Source organism: Palaemon carinicauda, chromosome 29 (genome assembly GCF_036898095.1).
Source record: "Palaemon carinicauda isolate YSFRI2023 chromosome 29, ASM3689809v2, whole genome shotgun sequence".
Taxonomy (NCBI): Eukaryota; Metazoa; Arthropoda; class Malacostraca; order Decapoda; family Palaemonidae; genus Palaemon; species Palaemon carinicauda.
This window is the reverse complement of record NC_090753.1, coordinates 48,197,040-48,217,039: the sequence shown is the minus strand read 5'-3', so window position 1 is coordinate 48,217,039 and position 20,000 is coordinate 48,197,040. Positions and strand designations below refer to the sequence as shown.

The 20,000-nt window shown below is 35.5% G+C and overlaps 1 protein-coding gene across 1 annotated transcript in view; it reads left to right on the top strand.

The window, feature by feature from the left end:
- LOC137622180 (N-acetylgalactosamine-6-sulfatase-like) overlaps window positions 1-12,752 on the top strand; it is a 43,060-nt gene extending 30,308 nt beyond the window's left edge. Inside the window, exons 10-13 of the mRNA XM_068352618.1 lie at window positions 436-538; window positions 3,946-4,107; window positions 8,792-8,872; window positions 9,299-12,752. Of these exons, the coding sequence (XP_068208719.1) occupies window positions 436-538; window positions 3,946-4,107; window positions 8,792-8,872; window positions 9,299-9,385 (433 nt within the window). The 3' untranslated portion in view covers window positions 9,386-12,752. The remainder of the gene's footprint in view (window positions 1-435; window positions 539-3,945; window positions 4,108-8,791; window positions 8,873-9,298) is intronic.
- Window positions 12,753-20,000: the final 7,248 nt, after the last annotated feature.

Here is a 20,000-nt window from a genome sequence, read left to right as displayed (position 1 = left end):
GTTATTCCCATCATTATTCTTTCCATTGCTCTTTGAGTTGTACCTAGCTTATGATCTAAGGCTTTACTATGGCTCCAAGTTTCTGATGCATAAGTTAATACTGGTAGGACCACTTGATTTAATACTTTCCTTTACAGAGAAAGTGGCATCTTACTTTTCATAATCTCATTTCGTTTACCAAAAGCTCTACATCCCACACACTTTTCCTTCTTTTAATTTCTGTGTGTGTGCTTACATGAAACATTTTAAACTTTCAGGAAGGTCATATCAAGAGAATGGTGTACATAAGATGAATATTTGAATAAATCTTTGACACTTGCAAATGGAAAACGATATATTGTATGAAGTTTGGTCATTAATGATACATCAAATAGATACATGTTACACAAATATGAATGCATGATTATGCGTCAATGACCCTCTTTTGTTTTCTAGACCAGTGTTCTTTTACCGAGGCGATTTACTGATGGCTGTGAGGAAAGGTGCTTACAAGATGCACCTGTGGACTTGGAGCACACCGGAGCATGAACTCGAGGAGGTGAGTCATTACTACTGGAGCTTTTTGACAGACGTTGTTGCAACTGTCAAATTATATTGTATCATTTCTATTTCATGTCATTCTTTCATATATGAGTCAGAGAATCATTTGCGAGTTTCCATTTCATGTGTTTTCTTTCATATTTGTGTCAGAAAATCATTTGGGAGTTTCATTTCATATGGTTCTTTCATATTTGAGTCAGAGAATCATTTGAGAGTTTGCATTTCATGTGATTCGTTCATATTTGAGTCAGAGAATCATTTGAGGGTTTGCATTTCATGTGATTCGTTCATATTTGAGTCAGAGAATCATTTGAGAGTTTGCATTTCATATGGTTCTTTCATATTTGTGTCAGAGAATCATTTGGGAGTTTAATTTCATGTGGTTCTTTCATATTTGAGTCAGAGAATCATTTGGAATTTCATTTCATATGATTCTTTCATATTTGAGTCAGAGAATCATTTGGGAGTTTCATTTCATTTGGTTCTTTCATATTTGTGTCAGAGACTCATTTGGGAGTTTCTATTTCATGGGATTCTTTAATATTTGAGTCAGAGAATCATTTGGGAGTTTCCATTTCATGTGGTTCTTTCATATTTGAGTCAGAGAATCATTTGGGAGCTTCATGTGAGACCTTTATGAGATTATTTCATGTGGCCAGCCTCATATTAGAGGTTCATGCAAGAGCTTCATGGAGACTTTCATGTGAGACTTTTTTGAGAGAGCTTCATATGAGGGTCTCGGTGTGAGAACTTCATTTGTGAGTGCTTCATGTCAGACTTTCATACGAGATCTCCATGTGTGAGTCTCAGGTGAAACCTTCATGTGAGAGCCTCAGGTGAAACCTTCATGTGAGAGCCTCAGGTGAAACTTCATGCGAGAGCCTCAGGTGAAACCTTCATGTGAGAGCCTCAGATGAAACCTTCATGGGAGAGCTTCAGGTGAAACCTTCATGGGAGAAGCCTCAGGTGAAACTTCATGCGAGAGCCTCAGGTGAAACTTCATGCGAGAGCCTCAGGTGAAACCTTCATGTGAGAGCCTCAGGTGAAACTTTCATGTGAAACCTTCATGTGAGAGCCTCAGGTGAATCCTTCATGGGATAGCCTCAGGTGAAACTTTCATGTGAAACCTTCATGTGAGGGCCTCAGGTGAAACTTTCATGTGAAACCTTCATGTGAGGGCCTTAGGTGAAACCTTCATGTGAAAACCTTCATGTGAGGGCCTCAGGTGAAACGTTCATGGGAGAGCCTCAGGTGAAACCTTCATGTGAGAGCCTCAGGTGAATCCTTCATGGGAGAGCCTCAGGTGAAACTTTCATGTGAGAGCCTCAGGTGAATCCTTCATGGGAGAGCCTCAGGTGAAACCTTCATGTGAGAGCTTCAGGTGAAACCTTCATGTGTGAGCCTCAGGTGAAACCTTCATGTGAGAGCTTCAGGTGAAACCTTCATGGGAGAGCTTCAGGTGAAACCTTCATGTGAGAGCCTCAGGTGAAACCTTCATGGGAGAAACCTCAGGTGAAACATTCATGTGAGAGCTTCAGGTGAAACCTTCATGTGAGAGCCTCAGGTGAAACCTTCATGTGAGAGCCTCAGGTGAAACTTCATGCAAGAGCCTCAGGAGAAACTTTCATGTGAGAGCCTCAGGTGAAACTTTCATGTGAGGGCCTCCGGTGAAAATTTCATGTGAAACCTTCATGTGAGGGCCTCAGGTGAAACCTTCATGGGAGAGCCTTAGGTGAAACTTCATGCGAGAGCTTCAGGTGAAACCTTCATGTGAGAGCCTCAGGTGAAACCTTTATGGGAGAGCCTCAGGTGAAACCTTTATGTGAGAGCCTCAGGTGAAACCTTCATGGGAGAGCCTCAGGTGAAACTTCATGCGAGAGCCTCGGGTGAAACCTTCATGTGAGAGCCTCGGGTGAAACTTTCATGTGAGGGCCACAGGTGAAAATTTCATGTGAAACCTTCATGTGAGGGCCTCAGGTGAAACCTTCATGGGAGAGCCTTAGGTGAAACCTTCATGTGAGAGCCTCAGGTGAAACCTTTATGGGAGAGCCTCAGGTGAAACCTTTATGTGAGAGCCTCAGGTGAAACCTTCATGCGAGAGCCTCAGGTGAAACCTTCATGGGAGAGCCTCAGGTGAAACTTCATGCGAGAGCCTCGGGTGAAACCTTCATGTGAGAGCCTCAGGTGAAACTTTCATGTGAGGGCCTCAGGTGAAAATTTCATGTGAAATCTTCATGTGAGGGCCTCAGGTGAAACCTTCATGTGAGAGCCTCAGGTGAAACCTTCATGGGAGAGCCTCAGGTGAAACTTCATGCGAGAGCCTCAGGTGAAACCTTCATGTGAGAGCTTCAGGAGAAACTTTCATGTGAGGGCCTCAGGTGAAAATTTCATGTGAAACCTTCATGTGAGGGCCTCAGGTGAAACCTTCATGTGAGAGCCTCAGGTGAAACCTTCATGGGAGAGCCTCAGGTGAAACTTCATGCGAGAGCCTCAGGTGAAACCTTCATGTGAGAGCCTCAGGTGAAACTTTCATGTGAGAGCCTCAGGTGAAACTTTCATGTGAGGGCCTCAGGTGAAAATTTCATGTGAAACCTTCATGTGAGGGCTTCAGGTGAAACCTTCATGTGAGAGCCTCAGGTGAAACTTCATGCGAGAGCCTCAGGAGAAACTTTCATGTGAGGGCCTCAGGTGAAACCTTCATGTGAGAGCCTCAGGTGAAACTTCATGCGAGAGCCTCAGGAGAAACTTTCATGTGAGGGCCTCAGGTGAAAATTTCATGTGAAACCTTCATGTGAGGGCTTCAGGTGAAACCTTCATGTGAGAGCCTCAGGTGAAACCTTCATGTGAGAGCCTCAGGTGAAACTTCATGCGAGAGCCTCAGGAGAAACTTTCATGTGAGGGCCTTAGGTGAAAATTTCATGTGAAACCTTCATGTGAGGCCCTCAGGTGAAACCTTCATGGGAGAGCCTCAGGTGAAACCTTCATGTGAGAGCCTCAGGTGAAACCTTCATGGGAGAGCTTCAGGTGAAACCTACATGTGAGAGCCTCAGGTGAAACCTTCATGTGAGAGCCTCAGATGAAACTTCATGCGAGAGCCTCAGGAGAAACTTTCATGTGAGGGACTCAGGTGAAAATTTCATGTGGAACCTTCATGTGAGGGCCTCAGGTGAAACCTTCATGTGAGAGCCTCAGGTGAAACCTTCATGGGAGAGCCTCAAGTGAAACCTTCATGTGAGAGCTTCAGGTTAAACATTCATGCAATCTTATGTATTACACATAATGACAGCCATCGCATGATACTTATTCATGAAGCCAATTGTACCAAATTCAATCTGAACAGAAAATTGACTTCACAGAAAACGGATTTATAACAAAATCCCATAAATAACTTACCCTTCCTTCCAGGGCATCAACTACTGTCCCGGATTCGAAGTGGAGAACATGACCACCACCAATCAGACGGACCACAGCGACCGTCCAATCCTCTTCAACATAGACCAAGACCCAACGGAACGCTATCCACTCAGTCCCAACTCGGCCGAATACACGACCAGGTCCCCAAGGTTAGTTTGGGTTAAATTTTCTCGTTTTAATTAAGTTCTACTTAATATGTAGTAGGATGGCCAGGGCACCAGCCACCTGTTTACTTACTACCGCCAGAGAGATATTCGGGTCTTTTGACTGGCCAGATAGTACTACTATTACTACTACTATTACTACTACTACTACTAATACTAATAATAATAATAACACTACTACTACTACTACTACTACTACCACTACTACTCCTCATAACAATAATAATAATATTGATAATAATAATAACACTACTACTACTACTACTACTACTACTAATAATAATAATAATAATAATAATAATAATAACATTAAGATTAAGATGAAGATGATGATGATTGTCATTCTCTTTTATTTCATCCCGTTGATTGTTTGTATGTGACAGAATGAAAGGTTTTGATTCTTGAGGTGGTTATAGCCTATTCTAGTTATTGATTACTTTTTAGTTCACTGAAAACCCGGTTCCGGTGTTTTTACTGCTTGATTAATTGGGTGCCAATCATTGATTAAATGTCTATATGGTTGACCATCTTTTATCACTTGTTACTGCATAAAGAAAAGTACATTAGTTCACTGAGTATTTTGTCTCTTAGATCAGTAATTCAAAACGTTCAACGAATCATCATGAATTTTAACTATTACTCCAATGATAGATAAAGAAAGAACTTATTTTCTTTTGGTATCGCTCGGGAACTGCTCATCGAGACAAAAGGTTTAAAGGTCGCTCATGAATGGCAGAGGCAAGGGACAGTGACATTGCCCTAGCTCCCAGGACAATATCCTAGATACTGACTACATATACATATGATCAGCGCCCAAGCCCCCTCTCCACCCAAGCTAGGACCAAGGAGGGCCAAGCAATGGCTGCTGATGACTCAGCAGATAGACCATATAGGCTCCCCAATCCGCCCCCCCCCCCTCCTTACCTCACAAGGATGGTGAGATTGCAGCGACCAAAGAAACTAACGAGTTTTAGCGGGACTCGAACCCCAATATAGCATTCACCAGTCGGGGAAGTCAGGGACGTTACCACATCGGCCACCACAGGAGTTTTATTATTATTATTATTATTATTATTATTATTATTATTATTATTATTATTATTATTATTATCCAAGCTACAACACTAGTTGGAAAAGCAAGATGCTATAAGCCCAAGGGCTCCAATAGGGAAAAATAGCCCAATGAATGAGGAAAAACAGTAACAACGTCAAAACAGATATGTCCTATATAAACTATTAACAACGTCAAAAACAAATATGTCATATATAAACTATAAAAAGACTCATGTCAGCCTGGTCAACATCAAAAAATTTGCTCCAACTTTGAACTTTTGAAGTTCTACTGATTCAACTACCCGATTAGGAAGATCATTCCACAACTTGGTCACAGCTGGAATAAAAATTCTAGAATACTGTGTAGTATTGAGCCTCATGATGGAGGTCTGACTATTAGAATTAACTGCCTGCCTAGTATTACGAACAGGATAGAATTGTCCAGGGAGATCTGAATGTAAAGGATGGTCAGAGTTATGAAAAATCTTATGCAACATGCATAATGAACTAATTGAACGACGTTGCCAAAGATTTAGGTATGTGATTTGTCAGCTAAGATCGAAAACTCTTTATCAGAACAGAATATATTATACTTTAAGCCTGTGATGAATAGTCTACATTTCATTAATAAAAACTTCTGCCTAAAAGTAAGGGAAGAGAAGGAAATGAAAATGGTTAAATTCGCTTAGACTTCAGAGAATAACATTTCAAAGCTTTCAAAATATACTAAAACAATCAATCGAGATGAATATTAGAGTACCATCTACTATGATATCTATTGAAACTTATCTGCTAACTTTAACCTCATCTTCCTAGCACTTTCTTCTTCCCAAAATATCATTATTTATATACATATTTCACGAGCGGGGCCCATCCATACTCTTTGGGTTAGACCACCTTGAAACACGAACTATTTATAATTATGCCTCTGCTATTTATTTTCACCACGTTACAATGTTATCTCTACAATCCACGTCATTCTAATAAGGTAATATAACTAATTCTATATATTACATTTAACATTCATTCAAATTTTCAATTTCATATAAACTCATCTTCTATTCCAAATCTTTTGCGAGGATCCTGCGATCTTCCTACTTCTACTCCTTTGCGATTCCGTTCTTTTCTATTCCAGTTTTCATTTTTACTCTTATATTTATCCATAAAAGTTTGAAACCAATAATGACATTTATAGTTTCATTTTTTTGACTTTTACACACTTACACAAACGCTAGCACGCAAGCACCACTGTCAAATGCTCAGTCGTGTACGCATACATGATAATGTATTTGATGAACAATATATTTCTATAGTTTATTGGGAGAGATATCAACAGAAAATAGCTGCCTTTCTTAAATTTATTTTCACTATTCTATACAGCAGAAACAAACAACAAAAAAGACCAATTTAAATAATAATAATAATAATAATAATAATAACAACAATAATAATAATAATAATAATAATAATAATAAAGGAATGAATATCGTCTCTCTTACTATTACGTAACTAGAAACAGTTTTTGTCGCGTTAAACACAATAAAACGAAAAACAATATGTAAATGAAAATCTTTCGACGGTCTATGGGACATTTGCATAGCGTCACTTTAGCCTTGGTTTACTCGTTAATATACTCAGGTATTGCAATGGGTATCAAACTCCATCTGTAACCTTCAATAAGGACGATACAGGTAAGGGCAGTTCTGTAGCCAGTTTGTGAAAAGGGTGTGGTTGGTACCCCTGAAAGATAGAGGTGGACTCTTGTAAGAATGTGTCGTGTGATGGGCGAGGTTGGTACCACTGTGGAATAATAATGGTATCACTTTAGGGAAGGATGGGGTGCTTCCTTTATTTTCGGTATAGATGAATTCTCTCTCTCTCTCTCTCTCTCTCTCTCTCTCTCTCTCTCTCTCTCTCTCTCTCTCTCTCTCTCTCTCTCTCTCTCTCTTCGAAACGTGCCGTGAAGCTGTCACAAAGAAATATTTACGAATTTTAATCTTTCTATTGTAAGAGCAATAACAACAAAATCAGAAACTGATACTACTATAACTACTATTGTATATTGGATTTCTAACCATTTCCAAATGGAAGTGATTATCAATGCTAATATGCTTCTCCCTTAGGTCACCACCCTTCCAAAGCATTCATACAAATATCCTGTCATCTGCAAACATACATCAAAAAGCCACATAATCTGCCATACCGCATTCTCTCTTGCATATTATTAAAATTTCCAGATATTTCCACTCTTGTGTAGGATATTCGTAGCCCAGATGTCAACAATGTATAGTAGATAGTCATTAGTTACATGTGGTCTTGATTTTGAGAACATCTAATGAATAGTCGTGTTCTATACCCCTAGTCTACATGGTACGTTTTACATATGCATGCATGTGTGTGTGATTGTTTATTGTGCATAAACCTGTCTATTTGTGATGTCCCCACGATACAACTGCCTAAATATTCACATGCACACAAGGTAAATAAAAACTGTATGTGCGCAATATGCACGAATCATTACGACACCAAGAAACGAAAGACAGTGAAATATTACGACACCAAGAAACGAAAGACAGTGAAATAATGACCAGTTATGAATCGATGCCTGGTTCTGACCTGACAAACTAGTCACAGCCAGGCCTGCCAACCCTCCCACTATAGCAGCCAGGTCTGCCAACCCTCTCACAGTAACAGCCAGTCTTGCCAACCCTCCCACAGTAGCAGCGATTGGCTGAAATTTTGAATGTTTACGGAGGGCATCGAGCTCATTGTACAGTTAGCTTTAATAATTCCAGTACACTTTACGGGAAGCTGAGGCGATGTCCAACAGCTCTTTACTGTAGCAGGTAATGTCGAGATTAGCAAAAGAGACACTGTTGTCCATGTTGCCTGTTAAACAAAATTAATATTTTATTCACGTGACCAAAAGAATTTTAATTAATTGTATGAAGTGGTGTAGAGCAAATAACAATATTTTTCTATACAACACTTATTAAATTGATGATAAAAAACTTTTGATCACGCGTTTATAAGCTCAACGACTGTGTTTCATAGGCAGGGTTGGCAAGAGTTTCTCTTTTGCAATATAGAGATGGCAGACGTCTCCTTACCTTCCCGTGAAATGTACCAGAATTAAGGAAGCCAGCTGTACATACAGCCTGTTTATGGTTTTTATAATGGTTCAGAAGCATATTGAGAGTTAAATGGCAAGACAGGATTAGATATGCAACAATAAGATAGATTACCTTAGTGCCTTATGTGGATGAGATCATGGTGAGGGGTGGATGGAGATGGTTTGGACATGCTCTTCGCGCTCCCCAGGAGAGATTAGTTCACCAAACTTTCAATTGAGCTCCACAAGAAATAGAACAGATGGAACACCCAGGCCTACATAGCTGAGGACTATGAAGCGTGAAGTAGGAGGTGATGAATGGAGAAGTATTGATTTAAAAACTCAAGATAGAGACAACTTTCGAAATCTAACACAGGCCCTTTGCGTCAATAGGCGTAGGAGGAGATTATGATGATGGCGATGAACTGTCTCTAAAAGTGAATGAGGTGGAATGTCAAAACTATGATTTACTATAATATTCGAATAATTGTGGAATTTTCCTTCACAGCTACTGTCAGTCGTCTTCGACCATCGTGGCAAACTGGTTAAAGGTGAACCCCAGCTGAACTGGTGTGATCCAGCTGTCATGGTACGTTTGAATTTGTTTTTCTTCCCTTTGGAAAGGTAGAGAAAAAGCTTAAAGATTCCAAAGTTCTTAGTCATCCTCAGATTTGTCCTTGCGCTCATTTTCTTGTATTGACTAGTAATTCAATTGATCAATTACAAATTCAGATATATTCATAATTGTCACTGGAAATGCCGGTACCAACAAATGTCATGTTTCACTCACTTGCGACAGTACTAAATGTTCTTTACTTTTGGAATTTGAATTTCCTCTTCCTTTAACTTACCCTCAACCCAGTGTTTACATACCAATAAACAACAAATCCTTAACGATTGATGTGTTCTTTTGATAGGATTCTAGGATTTGATTAAACTTGTGCATTTTGTGTCCATTAGTATTTGGAGTCACCTCCTTATTCCTATTATTTTTACAAATTATTTTTTTTTTCAGCACTGGGCTCCTCCTGGTTGTGAAGCTCTTGGTCAGTGCCTCAAAGCCCCGCCTTCGAATCCAACAAAATGTTACTGGCCTCATTAACAGCATAGAGATGACTGGTATGCATACATAGCATCCTTAATGTCATCCAAATTAGCTGATTTGTTATTGTAGCCACCTCATTGATACCAATATTAATTAGTTTATTCATATAACATTGTTGGCAGCATTAAAATTGAATTATTTATCTCTATAGATAGCTGCCTTTTGTAATAAGTGTCCTTCAAATTAATTTATTTGTTAATATATCTGCAATAATGCTATTTATAATAACTGGTTTATTCATATAGCCTTATCAATGTTATCCAGATTGACTGAGCTTACAGTTTAGCTGCATTAATGCTATCTAGAACGATCAATTTGTTTACGTAGTTGCATTAATGTCATCCATAACGATAAATTTGTTCATGTAGTTGCATTATTGCCATCTAGAACGATCAATTTGTTTATGTAGTTGCATTAATGTCATCCCGGACGATCAATTTGTTTACGTAGTTGCATTAATGTCATCTATAACGATTAATTTGTTTACGTAGTTGCATTAATGTCACCCAGAATGATCAATTTGTTTACGTAGTTGCATTAATGCCATCCACAACGATCAATTTGTTTATTTAGTTGTATTAATGCCATCCAGAACGATCAATTTGTTTATGTAGTTGCATTAATGTCATCCAGAACGATCAGTTTGTTTACGTAGTTGCATTAACGTTATCCAGAACAATCAGTTTGTTTACGTAGTTGCATTAATGTCATCCAGAACGATCAGTTTGTTTACATAGTTGCATTAACGTCTTCCAGAACCATCAGTTTGTTTACGTAGTTGCATTAACGTTATCCAGAACAATCAGTTTGTTTACGTAGTTGCATTAATGACATCCAGAAGGATCAGTTTGTTTACGTAGTTGCATTAATGTCATCCAGAACAATCAGTTTGTTTACGTAGTTGCATTAATGTCATCCAGAACCTTCAGTTTATTTACGTAGTTGCATTAACGTTATCCTTAACCATCAGTTTGTTTACGTAGTTGCATTAACGTTATCCAGAACAATCAGTTTGTTTACGTAGTTGCATTAAATGTCATCCAGAACGATCAGTTTGTTTACGTAGTTGCATTAACGTCTTCCAGAATCATCAGTTTGTTTACGTAGTTGCATTAACGTTATCCAGAACAATCAGTTTGTTTACATAGTTGCATTAATGTCATCCAGAACGATCAGTTTGTTTACGTAGTTGCATTAATGCCATCCAGAACAATCAATTTATTTACGTAATTGCATTAATTCTATCCATAGCGATCAATTTGTTTATGTAGTTGTATTAATGTCATCCAAAACGATCAATTTGTTTACATAGCTGCATTAATGTCATCCAGAACGATAAATTTGTTTATGAAGTTGCATCAATGTCATCCAGAACGATCAATTTGTTTATGAAGTTGCATTAATGTCATCCAGAACGATCAATTTGTTTACGTAGTTGCATTAATGCAATCCAGAATGATCAATTTGTTTATGTAGTTGCCTTAATGCCATCTAGAATGATCAATTTGTTTACGTAGTTGCATTAATGCAATCCAGAATGATCAATTTGTTTATGTAGTTGCCTTAATGCCATCTAGAATGATCAATTTGTTTACATAGTTGCATTAATGCAATCCAGAATGATCAATTTGTTTACATAGCTGCATTAATGTCATCCAGAACGATCAATTTGTTTATGAAGTTGCATTAATGTCATCCAGAACGATCAATTTGTTTACGTAGTTGCATTAATGCAATCCAGAATGATCAATTTGTTTATGTAGTTGCCTTAATGCCATCTAGAATGATCAATTTGTTTACATAGTTGCATTAATGCAATCCAGAATGATCAATTTGTTTACATAGCTGCATTAATGTCATCCAGAACGATCAATTTGTTTACGTAGTTGTATTAATGTCATCCAAAACGATCAATTTGTTTACATAGTTGCATTAATGTCATCCAGAACGATCAGATTGTTTACGTAGTTGCATTAATGCCATCCAGAACGATCAATTCATTTACGTAATAGCATTAATTCTATCCATAACGATCAATTTGTTTACGTAGTTGTATTAATGTCATCCAAAATGATCAATTTGTTTACATAGCTGCATTAATGTCATCCAGAACGATCAGTTTGTTTACGTAGTTGCATTAATGTCATCCAGAACGAGCAATTTGTTCATGTAGTTAAATAAATGTGATTCAGAACAATCAACTAATATACATAGTTGCATTACACCATCCAGAACGATCAATTTGTTTATGTAGTAGCATTAATGCCATCTAGAACGATCAATTTGTTTATGTAGTTGCATTAATGTCATCCAGAACGATCAATTTGTTTATGTAGTTAAATATATGTGATCCAGAACAATCAATTTGTTTATGTAGTTAAATATATGTGATCCAGAACAATCAATCAGTATACATAGTTGCATTAATGCCATCTAGAACGATCAATTTGTTTATTTAGTTGCATTAACGCCATCCAGAACGATCAATTTGTTTAAATAGTTGCATTGATGTCATCCAGAACGATCAATTTATTTACGTGGTTGCATTAATGTCATCCAGATCGATCAATTTGTTTATGTAGTTGCATTAACGCCATCCAGAACGATCAGTTTGTTTATGTAGTTGCATTAATGTCATCCAGAACGAGCAATTTGTTTATGTAGTTAAATATATGTGATCCAGAACAATCAACCAGTATACATAGTTGCATTAATGCCATCTAGAACGATCAATTTGTTTATGTAGTTGCATTAATGTCATCCAGAATGATCAATTTGTTTATGTAGTTGCATTAATGTCATCCAGAACGAGCAATTTGTTTATGTAGTTAAATAAATGTGATCCAGAACAATTAACCAGTATACATAGTTGCATTAATGTCATCCAGAACGATCAATTTGTTTATGTATTTGGATAAATGTCATCCAGAACGATCAAAAATGTTTATGTAGTTGCATTAATGTCATCCAGAATGATCAATTTGTTTATGTAGTTGCATTAATGTCATCCAGAACGAGCAATTTGTTTATGTGGTTGCATTAATGTCATCCAGAACGAGCAATTTGTTTATGTAGTTAAATATATGTGATCCAGAACAATCAACCAGTATACATAGTTGCATTAATGCCATCTAGAACGATCAATTTGTTTATGTAGTTGCATTAATGTCATCCAGAATGATCAATTTGTTTATGTAGTTGCATTAATGTCATCCAGAACGAGCAATTTGTTTATGTAGTTAAATAAATGTGATCCAGAACAATCAACCAGTATACATAGTTGCATTAATGTCATCCAGAACAATCAATTTGTTTATGTATTTGGATAAATGTCATCCAGAACGATCAATTTGTTTATGTAGTTGCATTAATGTCATCCAGAATGATCAATTTGTTTATGTAGTTGCATTAATGTCATCCAGAATGATCAATTTGTTTATGTAATTGCATTAATGTCATCCAGAACGATCAATTTGTTTACGTAGTTGCATTAATGTCAACCAAAACGATCAATTTGTTTACGAAGTTGCAATAATGTCATCCAGAATGATCAGTTTGTTCATGTAGTTACATTAATGCCACCCAGAACGATCAACCACTTTACGTAGTTGTATTAATGCCATTCAGAACGATCGACCTGTTTCCGAAGTTGCATTAATATCACCCAGAACAATCAACCAGTTTACGTAGTTGCATTAATGCCATTCAGAACGATCAACCACTTTATGTAGTTGCATTAATGCCATTCAGAACGATCAACCACTTTATGTAGTTGCATTAATGCCATTCAGAACGATCAACCAGTTTACGTAGTTGCATTAATGCTCCCCAGAACGATCAACCAGTTTACGTAGTTAAATCAATGCCACCCAGAAAGATCAACCAGTTTACATAGTTGCATTAATGTTACCCAGAACGATCAACCAGTTTACGTAGGTGCATTAATGCTACCCAGAAAGATCAACCAGTTTACATAGTTGCATTAATGTTACCCAGAACGATCAACCAGTTTACGTAGTTGCATTAATGCCACCCAGAAAGATCAACCAGTTTACATAGTTGCATTAATGTTACCCAGAACGATCAACCAGTTTACGTAGGTAGTTGCATTAATGCCACCCAGAACGATCAACCAGTTTACGTAGTTGCATTAATGTCCCCCAGAACGATCAACCAGTTTATGTAGTTGAATTAGTGCCATCCAGAACGATCAATTTGTTTACATAGCCACATTAAACCCAATTACAATGACCAATCTGTTTACGTAGCCACATTATCCAGACTGTCAGATTCATTTAAAAATCCAGTGATCCAACTATGGGATTGTTTATAGATAGTTATTTTTAGTGTACCTTTGCATATAAAAGTCTTTTATAGTATTATTTATTTTAATCACTAATTATCTAGATGATTTTAAAGGCTGTTATCAACTTCCAAGTGTATGATATGAGCACCGGTTATTCCGTGTCTTTGTTCTTAGTAATGTCTTTTAAAATCATATTTAAAATCACATTATTTATTTGATGTATTCAAGGTATTATTTGAAAACCTGCTTTTATAAATGGGTCAAGTGCTCAGGCAAACCTCATCAAACTAGTTCAGAATGCCTACAAAACTAACAGTTAAGATTCCCGTTACCGCAAGTTGTGACATTTCATCTCAAGCAAAATAAGATCTTGCTCAAAGAACAGGTATCTGAACAGTAAAAAAAAAAAAAAAAAAAAAAAAAAAAAAAAAAAAAAAAAAAATAAATGAAAAAAAAAAATCAGAGCCTCTAGCACAAGAGCTCTAGCTAGGAAGCTCGTTTATTGCCAAAGTGGAGCTTGCAGGATGAACACAAGGCTCATTCATTGATTTTTGTTTATTTAAATGATTTCGAATTTTCATTAAATTTTGGTGCATGTATTTTCTTACAATGAAATTCTATATTTCCTTACAAGTTGGAAATTATGTATTTCGACGTAGTGAGCTGGAGCAATCAGATCTTTACTTGTTTAAAATCTAGTTGAAACTGTTTTGTTACTCATTAATATAATAATATACTTTGTCTTGATCAAAATTATTTTCCGTCGCACATTTCATGAAATACAGAAAACCCCCTTTGTTATAAAATTAGAATTACATGAAATAGACTTTGTGTCTTTTGATAATTTAGTTAAAATAGGAATAAGTTATTTGATTCTTTATAGCCCTATTGGTAATAAATTTTGTAACCTCTAACAATGTTTCTAAATTTATAGACTAAATTGAGTTATAATAGTTGTAAATTGTTAGCAAATTTCTAATGGTGGTCGTATATGTCCCTTAAAAGAAATAGACATGATTTTTTTTCCTATTTTACTATTCATAAATATACAGAGATGGAATGTTTTTTAATTAATAACACATCTGTGTTTAAACAAGAATTAATTTTGCAATGATAATGTCTTTTTAATATATCTTTTGTATTTCATGATATAATTTATTGACCTTATGTATCGAATCATGAAATAAAACACGTCAAAATCTAAATTTATGATTTATTGATAGATTGATTTTTGTAAAAACTTAACAAATGAATAATGAATACGAGTGAGTTTTCTATGGAGTTGAACAGTGGTATGTTGATTCCAAACGATTTCAATATTGAGTTTAATATCTACATATGTTCATTAAGTTTTTTTTGCAATGTTGGAATGTTGAATTAAACAATTTAAGCATTAAGGAATCTTTTTTAAGTACCCGTTGTGTTGAAAAAAAAAATGGACTTTTTGTTTTTCTTAAAAGCTGAAACAGTTTAAAACGTTTCAATGGGCAAATTTTCTTATTGAAAAATGATTAGTTCACAAAAGTGTTGCTGAAAAAAATATTTGACGACTCTTAAATCACCAAAAAATTCAAACGTTTCAATGGGAAAATTTTCTAATTGTCTTGAAAAATTATTAGCTCACAAAAAATATTGCAAAAATGGATCTTTTTATTTTTAGCGGAAATTATAATTTACAGGTGATTTTCCTGGAATAATATGAGTTGCATTTCTTTCATGTTGAAATATATGATAAAATAATATATATATATATATATATATATATATATATATATATATATATATATATATATATATATATATATATACTTATATATATATATATATATATATATATATATATATATATATATATATATATATATATATATATATATATATATATATATCTGTAAATACCAAAACATTGGATCTTAATAAAATCAAAAGTTTCTCCGGGGCATGTGTTTCCTTTTCTTATAATCATGATTATGATTTTGTTCCCTACATTATATATAAAAGTTTCAATTGAGCTCCACAAGGCACTAGAAGAGCTGGAAGACCCAGCCATACATGGTTGAGGACTATGAAGCGTGAAGTATGAGATGATGAATGGAGAAGCATTGATTTAAAAGTTCAAGATAGAGATGACTGGTGAAATCTAACTGAGGCCCAAATATATTTTCTAATGTTATTTCTTCTCAATCGATCAGTAAACATATCTCAGGCCAACGAGTCTATAGGTCTTATTATAGAGAATATCCAACGCGCTATTGACCTGTAAGTTACCCGGACACGATTAAGATACCTTTATAATTATATATTTAATATATCATCATATCCTAAGATTTGAAAGTAAAATTATTCAGTGAAAAATACATCAACTTTCCTTAACTAAATCTACCAATCAGAAATTATATTACCCAAAACTAGCACGTGGATATCTTGAATATCTGGGTATGTTATACGAGTGACTCCCATAAATTTTCTCTTTTAAGAGAACTTGCTTAGAATAAAAAAAGTGTAAGGACTCGCGAATGATCAACGATACTACTACTGCTGGTAGTACGCATGTCAGCAGATCGATCCCAGCCCGGGACCATGATTTTAAGCTATTTACTTGGGAGGATACTGCTGTGGTTGGGCAGCACAGGTGGGGGGAGTGTGCGTTGGGCTTGCCCAGCTGACGTTCTGGTGAGTTTCTATTCTGATGATACTGGAATTGAAACTAGACACCTTTACTACTACTACTACTACTACTACTACTACTACTACTACTACTACTACTACTACTACTACTACTACTACTACTAATGTATCCAATTAGCTTCGTTTTCCACAATTCATCAGAATCTTTGAGAATATTTCCAGAATATATAGAGAAGACCCATATGATTGCCACATCAGTTAGTAAATAATATATTAAATAACACTTAACGATGCCCACTTTTGGTATGAAAACGTAGCTATGATTAATACTGCATCTAATAAATAAAAATATGATTGAAGACAAAATCATACCCAACATAGATTTAACAATATGGGCTGCTTTAGCCCTTATACTAGAGCGATTTTTTTTTCCGAGTTCGTTTTAAAAACATATCTGGTCTCCCTAATTCACAAGCTATAATGATTATTGTAAACAATTTGTGTTAAATAATTTTAAGTCGAAAATCTCTTTATTGTTTAAACATAACTAAAACCACAATATAAAACTCCATGCTAAACAGCCAAGAATAACGAATGAAATCTCTCTCTCTCTCTCTCTCTCTCTCTCTCTCTCTCTCTCTCCTAAAATAATATTGGTATACTCATCTTCATCTAAATAAGTGGACCCCAATAAGTGAATAACTAAATAGAATGCAACTGAAAATACATTACAATTGGTTGTTCTATCTTATTTCTCTCTCTTTTTTTTTTTTTTAAGTTTATGTGTGAAGGATCTAATTTAATATTGTTACTGTTCTTGGAATATTCTCTTTTGATTGTTTATTCTTCTCTTGCAGTTTATTTATTTCCTTGTTTCCTTAACTCACTGGGCTATTTTTCCTTGTTGGAGTCCTTGGGGTTATAGCATCTAGCTTTCCCATCTAGGGTTATGGCCTAGCTTGTAATAATAATAATAATAGTACTGATAATAATAATAATAATAATAATAATAATAATAATAATAATAATAATAATAATAATAATAATAAAGTAATAATGATAACAAAATGATAATAATAATAACACTAATAATACTATTAATAATAATAATAATAATAATAATAATAATAATAATAATAATAATAAAGTAAAAATTATAATAATATTAATAGTAATGATAATAATAACAACAACAACAACAACAATAATAATAATAATAACAATAATAATAATAATAATAATAATAATAATAATATTCTATCTTGCATTTTGCATGCAAAGGCATTCCTACTTCAACAAATAACGCAACAACGAAGTCATAAGGATATTCTAATTATTTCCCCGCACCCTTGTTTTCAAAACTCCTGTTCTACGTAGTTTCAGGAGACGAAAGAATTTTGAACGTCGGTCTCACGAACAACTCCGAAAGACGTTGACCTTGATCCTGGCATTTGTTGTCAGGGCTAAGGACAGAGAGCCGACCCTAGACACACTCTCCTTCAGAGAACACCTTCATTGTTTTTCTTTATTGAACCAGGTTCAGTTTTTGCTGATTTGGGGGTGGCCATGCGGTATCCAGTTTTGCGAGAACTGGTGTTTTGGGGGTGGCGGAATTTGCTGTTATGTAATCTAATGTACTAGTGGGTCTTGTCGAGAAATCGGTGTTCGTAAATATTCTCATGTAAATATATTAGTGTATCAGGTCATATATACTGCGTGCGTGTGTGTGTGTGTATATATATATATATATATATACTGCGTATATATATATATATATACTCCGTATGTATATATATATATATATATATACAGTATATATGTATATATACAGTATATATATACACACACATATATATATATATATATGTATATATACAGTATATATATATATATATATATACTGTAAATATAAATGCCCACACACACACACACACATATATATATATATATACTGTATATATGTGTGTGTATATACAGTATATATACATATATATATATATATATATATATATATATACATTTATATATATATACATATAAATATATACTGTATATACACACATGTATTTAAATATATATATGTGTGTGTATATACAGTATATATATATATATATATATGTGTGTGTGTGTGTGTGTGTGTGTGTGTGTGTTTGTTTGCATGTATGTAGATAAAGGCCCCTTTTACCACCCAAAGGGGCCACACGAACACATAAAAGGATAGTGTAGCGATGGATTCTCCTCTTGGTGTACTCCTTGCTAACTTTTACATGGGAGTTGTTGAAGAAAGTGATTTCTCACGTATACGTCGTGAGTGCATATATACATTTGAGTGTATACATATGTTTATATATGTATTCCATGTGCTGCGGAGATAATATGTATTTGCGTGTCGAGGTATCAACACTAGTATATCCAAGTTACTCATATGAAGAAAAAAAAAAAAAAAAAATTTCAGTACTTAATTGTCAACAACTCCATTACAAAGAACAAGTAGATGATGTAGAGGAGGACAAACTTTAGTTCGCAAGATTCGAACTGTTTGTAAACCGGATCATTATTATTAAGGAGGAGGAGGCTTAACCAGTCCAAAGAGTCAAGCTCGACTTTAAGAGAGCTAGCCAAATTTAAACAAGTTCATAAACAAGGTTAACCAGAGGGCCACTCAATTGAGCGCAGACCTCCACCGCGGAAGCTTATTTCTCGACCTTTTGCTCGACCTTGATCTTGACCTTTGACCTTTACCATGTATTAATTGGCGTTGATTTTCATACACTTGAATATAAACCAAGTTTGAAGTCTCTGTGACAACAATGTCCAAACTCATGACTGATTAAGTTAATTAGACATTTTGCTTGACTGTGACATTAACCTTTGACCTTTGACCTTGACATTCCAAAAGGTTATCAATTCCAGCTTTTTACCAACAGTTAATCCTTGCAAGTTTCATGACGCTATGATTAAAATTCTGGCCAGGAGGCGGTTCACAAACAAACACACACACACACAAACAGGGAGTAAAACATAACCTCCTTTCAACTTCGTTGGTGGAGGTAAAAAAGTAAATCAGTAGGTCCTCAGGTGTAATTTGTCTACATCACTGAGTCAGCCATTTTGGCTCTCAGAAAGATCTCCGGAAGATAAGGCAACAGAATATTAGAAAGGATCACCCCAAGGTACCAATAAGGGATGTCCTGTTTGGGGAACGCCTCACTGAGGATTATAGGATCCAGGAATATCTTCTTGTGAGAGTTATCCTGCGGAATACGAGACAAATCGATGCCGATGTGGTAAAGTCCCTGACTGGTGAACGCCAGACTGGGGTTTAAAGTTCCGCTCATACTCGTTAAGTTTCTTTGGTCGTTGCAACCTCACCAGCCTTGTGAGCTAAGGATGGGGGTTTGGTGGAGCCTATAGGTCTTTCAGCTGAGTCATCAGCAGACATTGCGTGGCCCTCCTTGGTCCTAGCTTGGGTGGAGAGGGGGCTTGGGCGCTGATCATATGCATATATGGTCAGTCTCTAGGGTATTGTCCTGCTATGAAAACATGTTACTTAAAGAAAAGAGATGCATATTCTTTCAAGACAAATATAATGGAAAATCATGACGTCGTGAAACTACATCTAAGTAATTTTTGCATTTTCATTAAAGACATAAGCAACTATTGATGAAGAGCGATTTC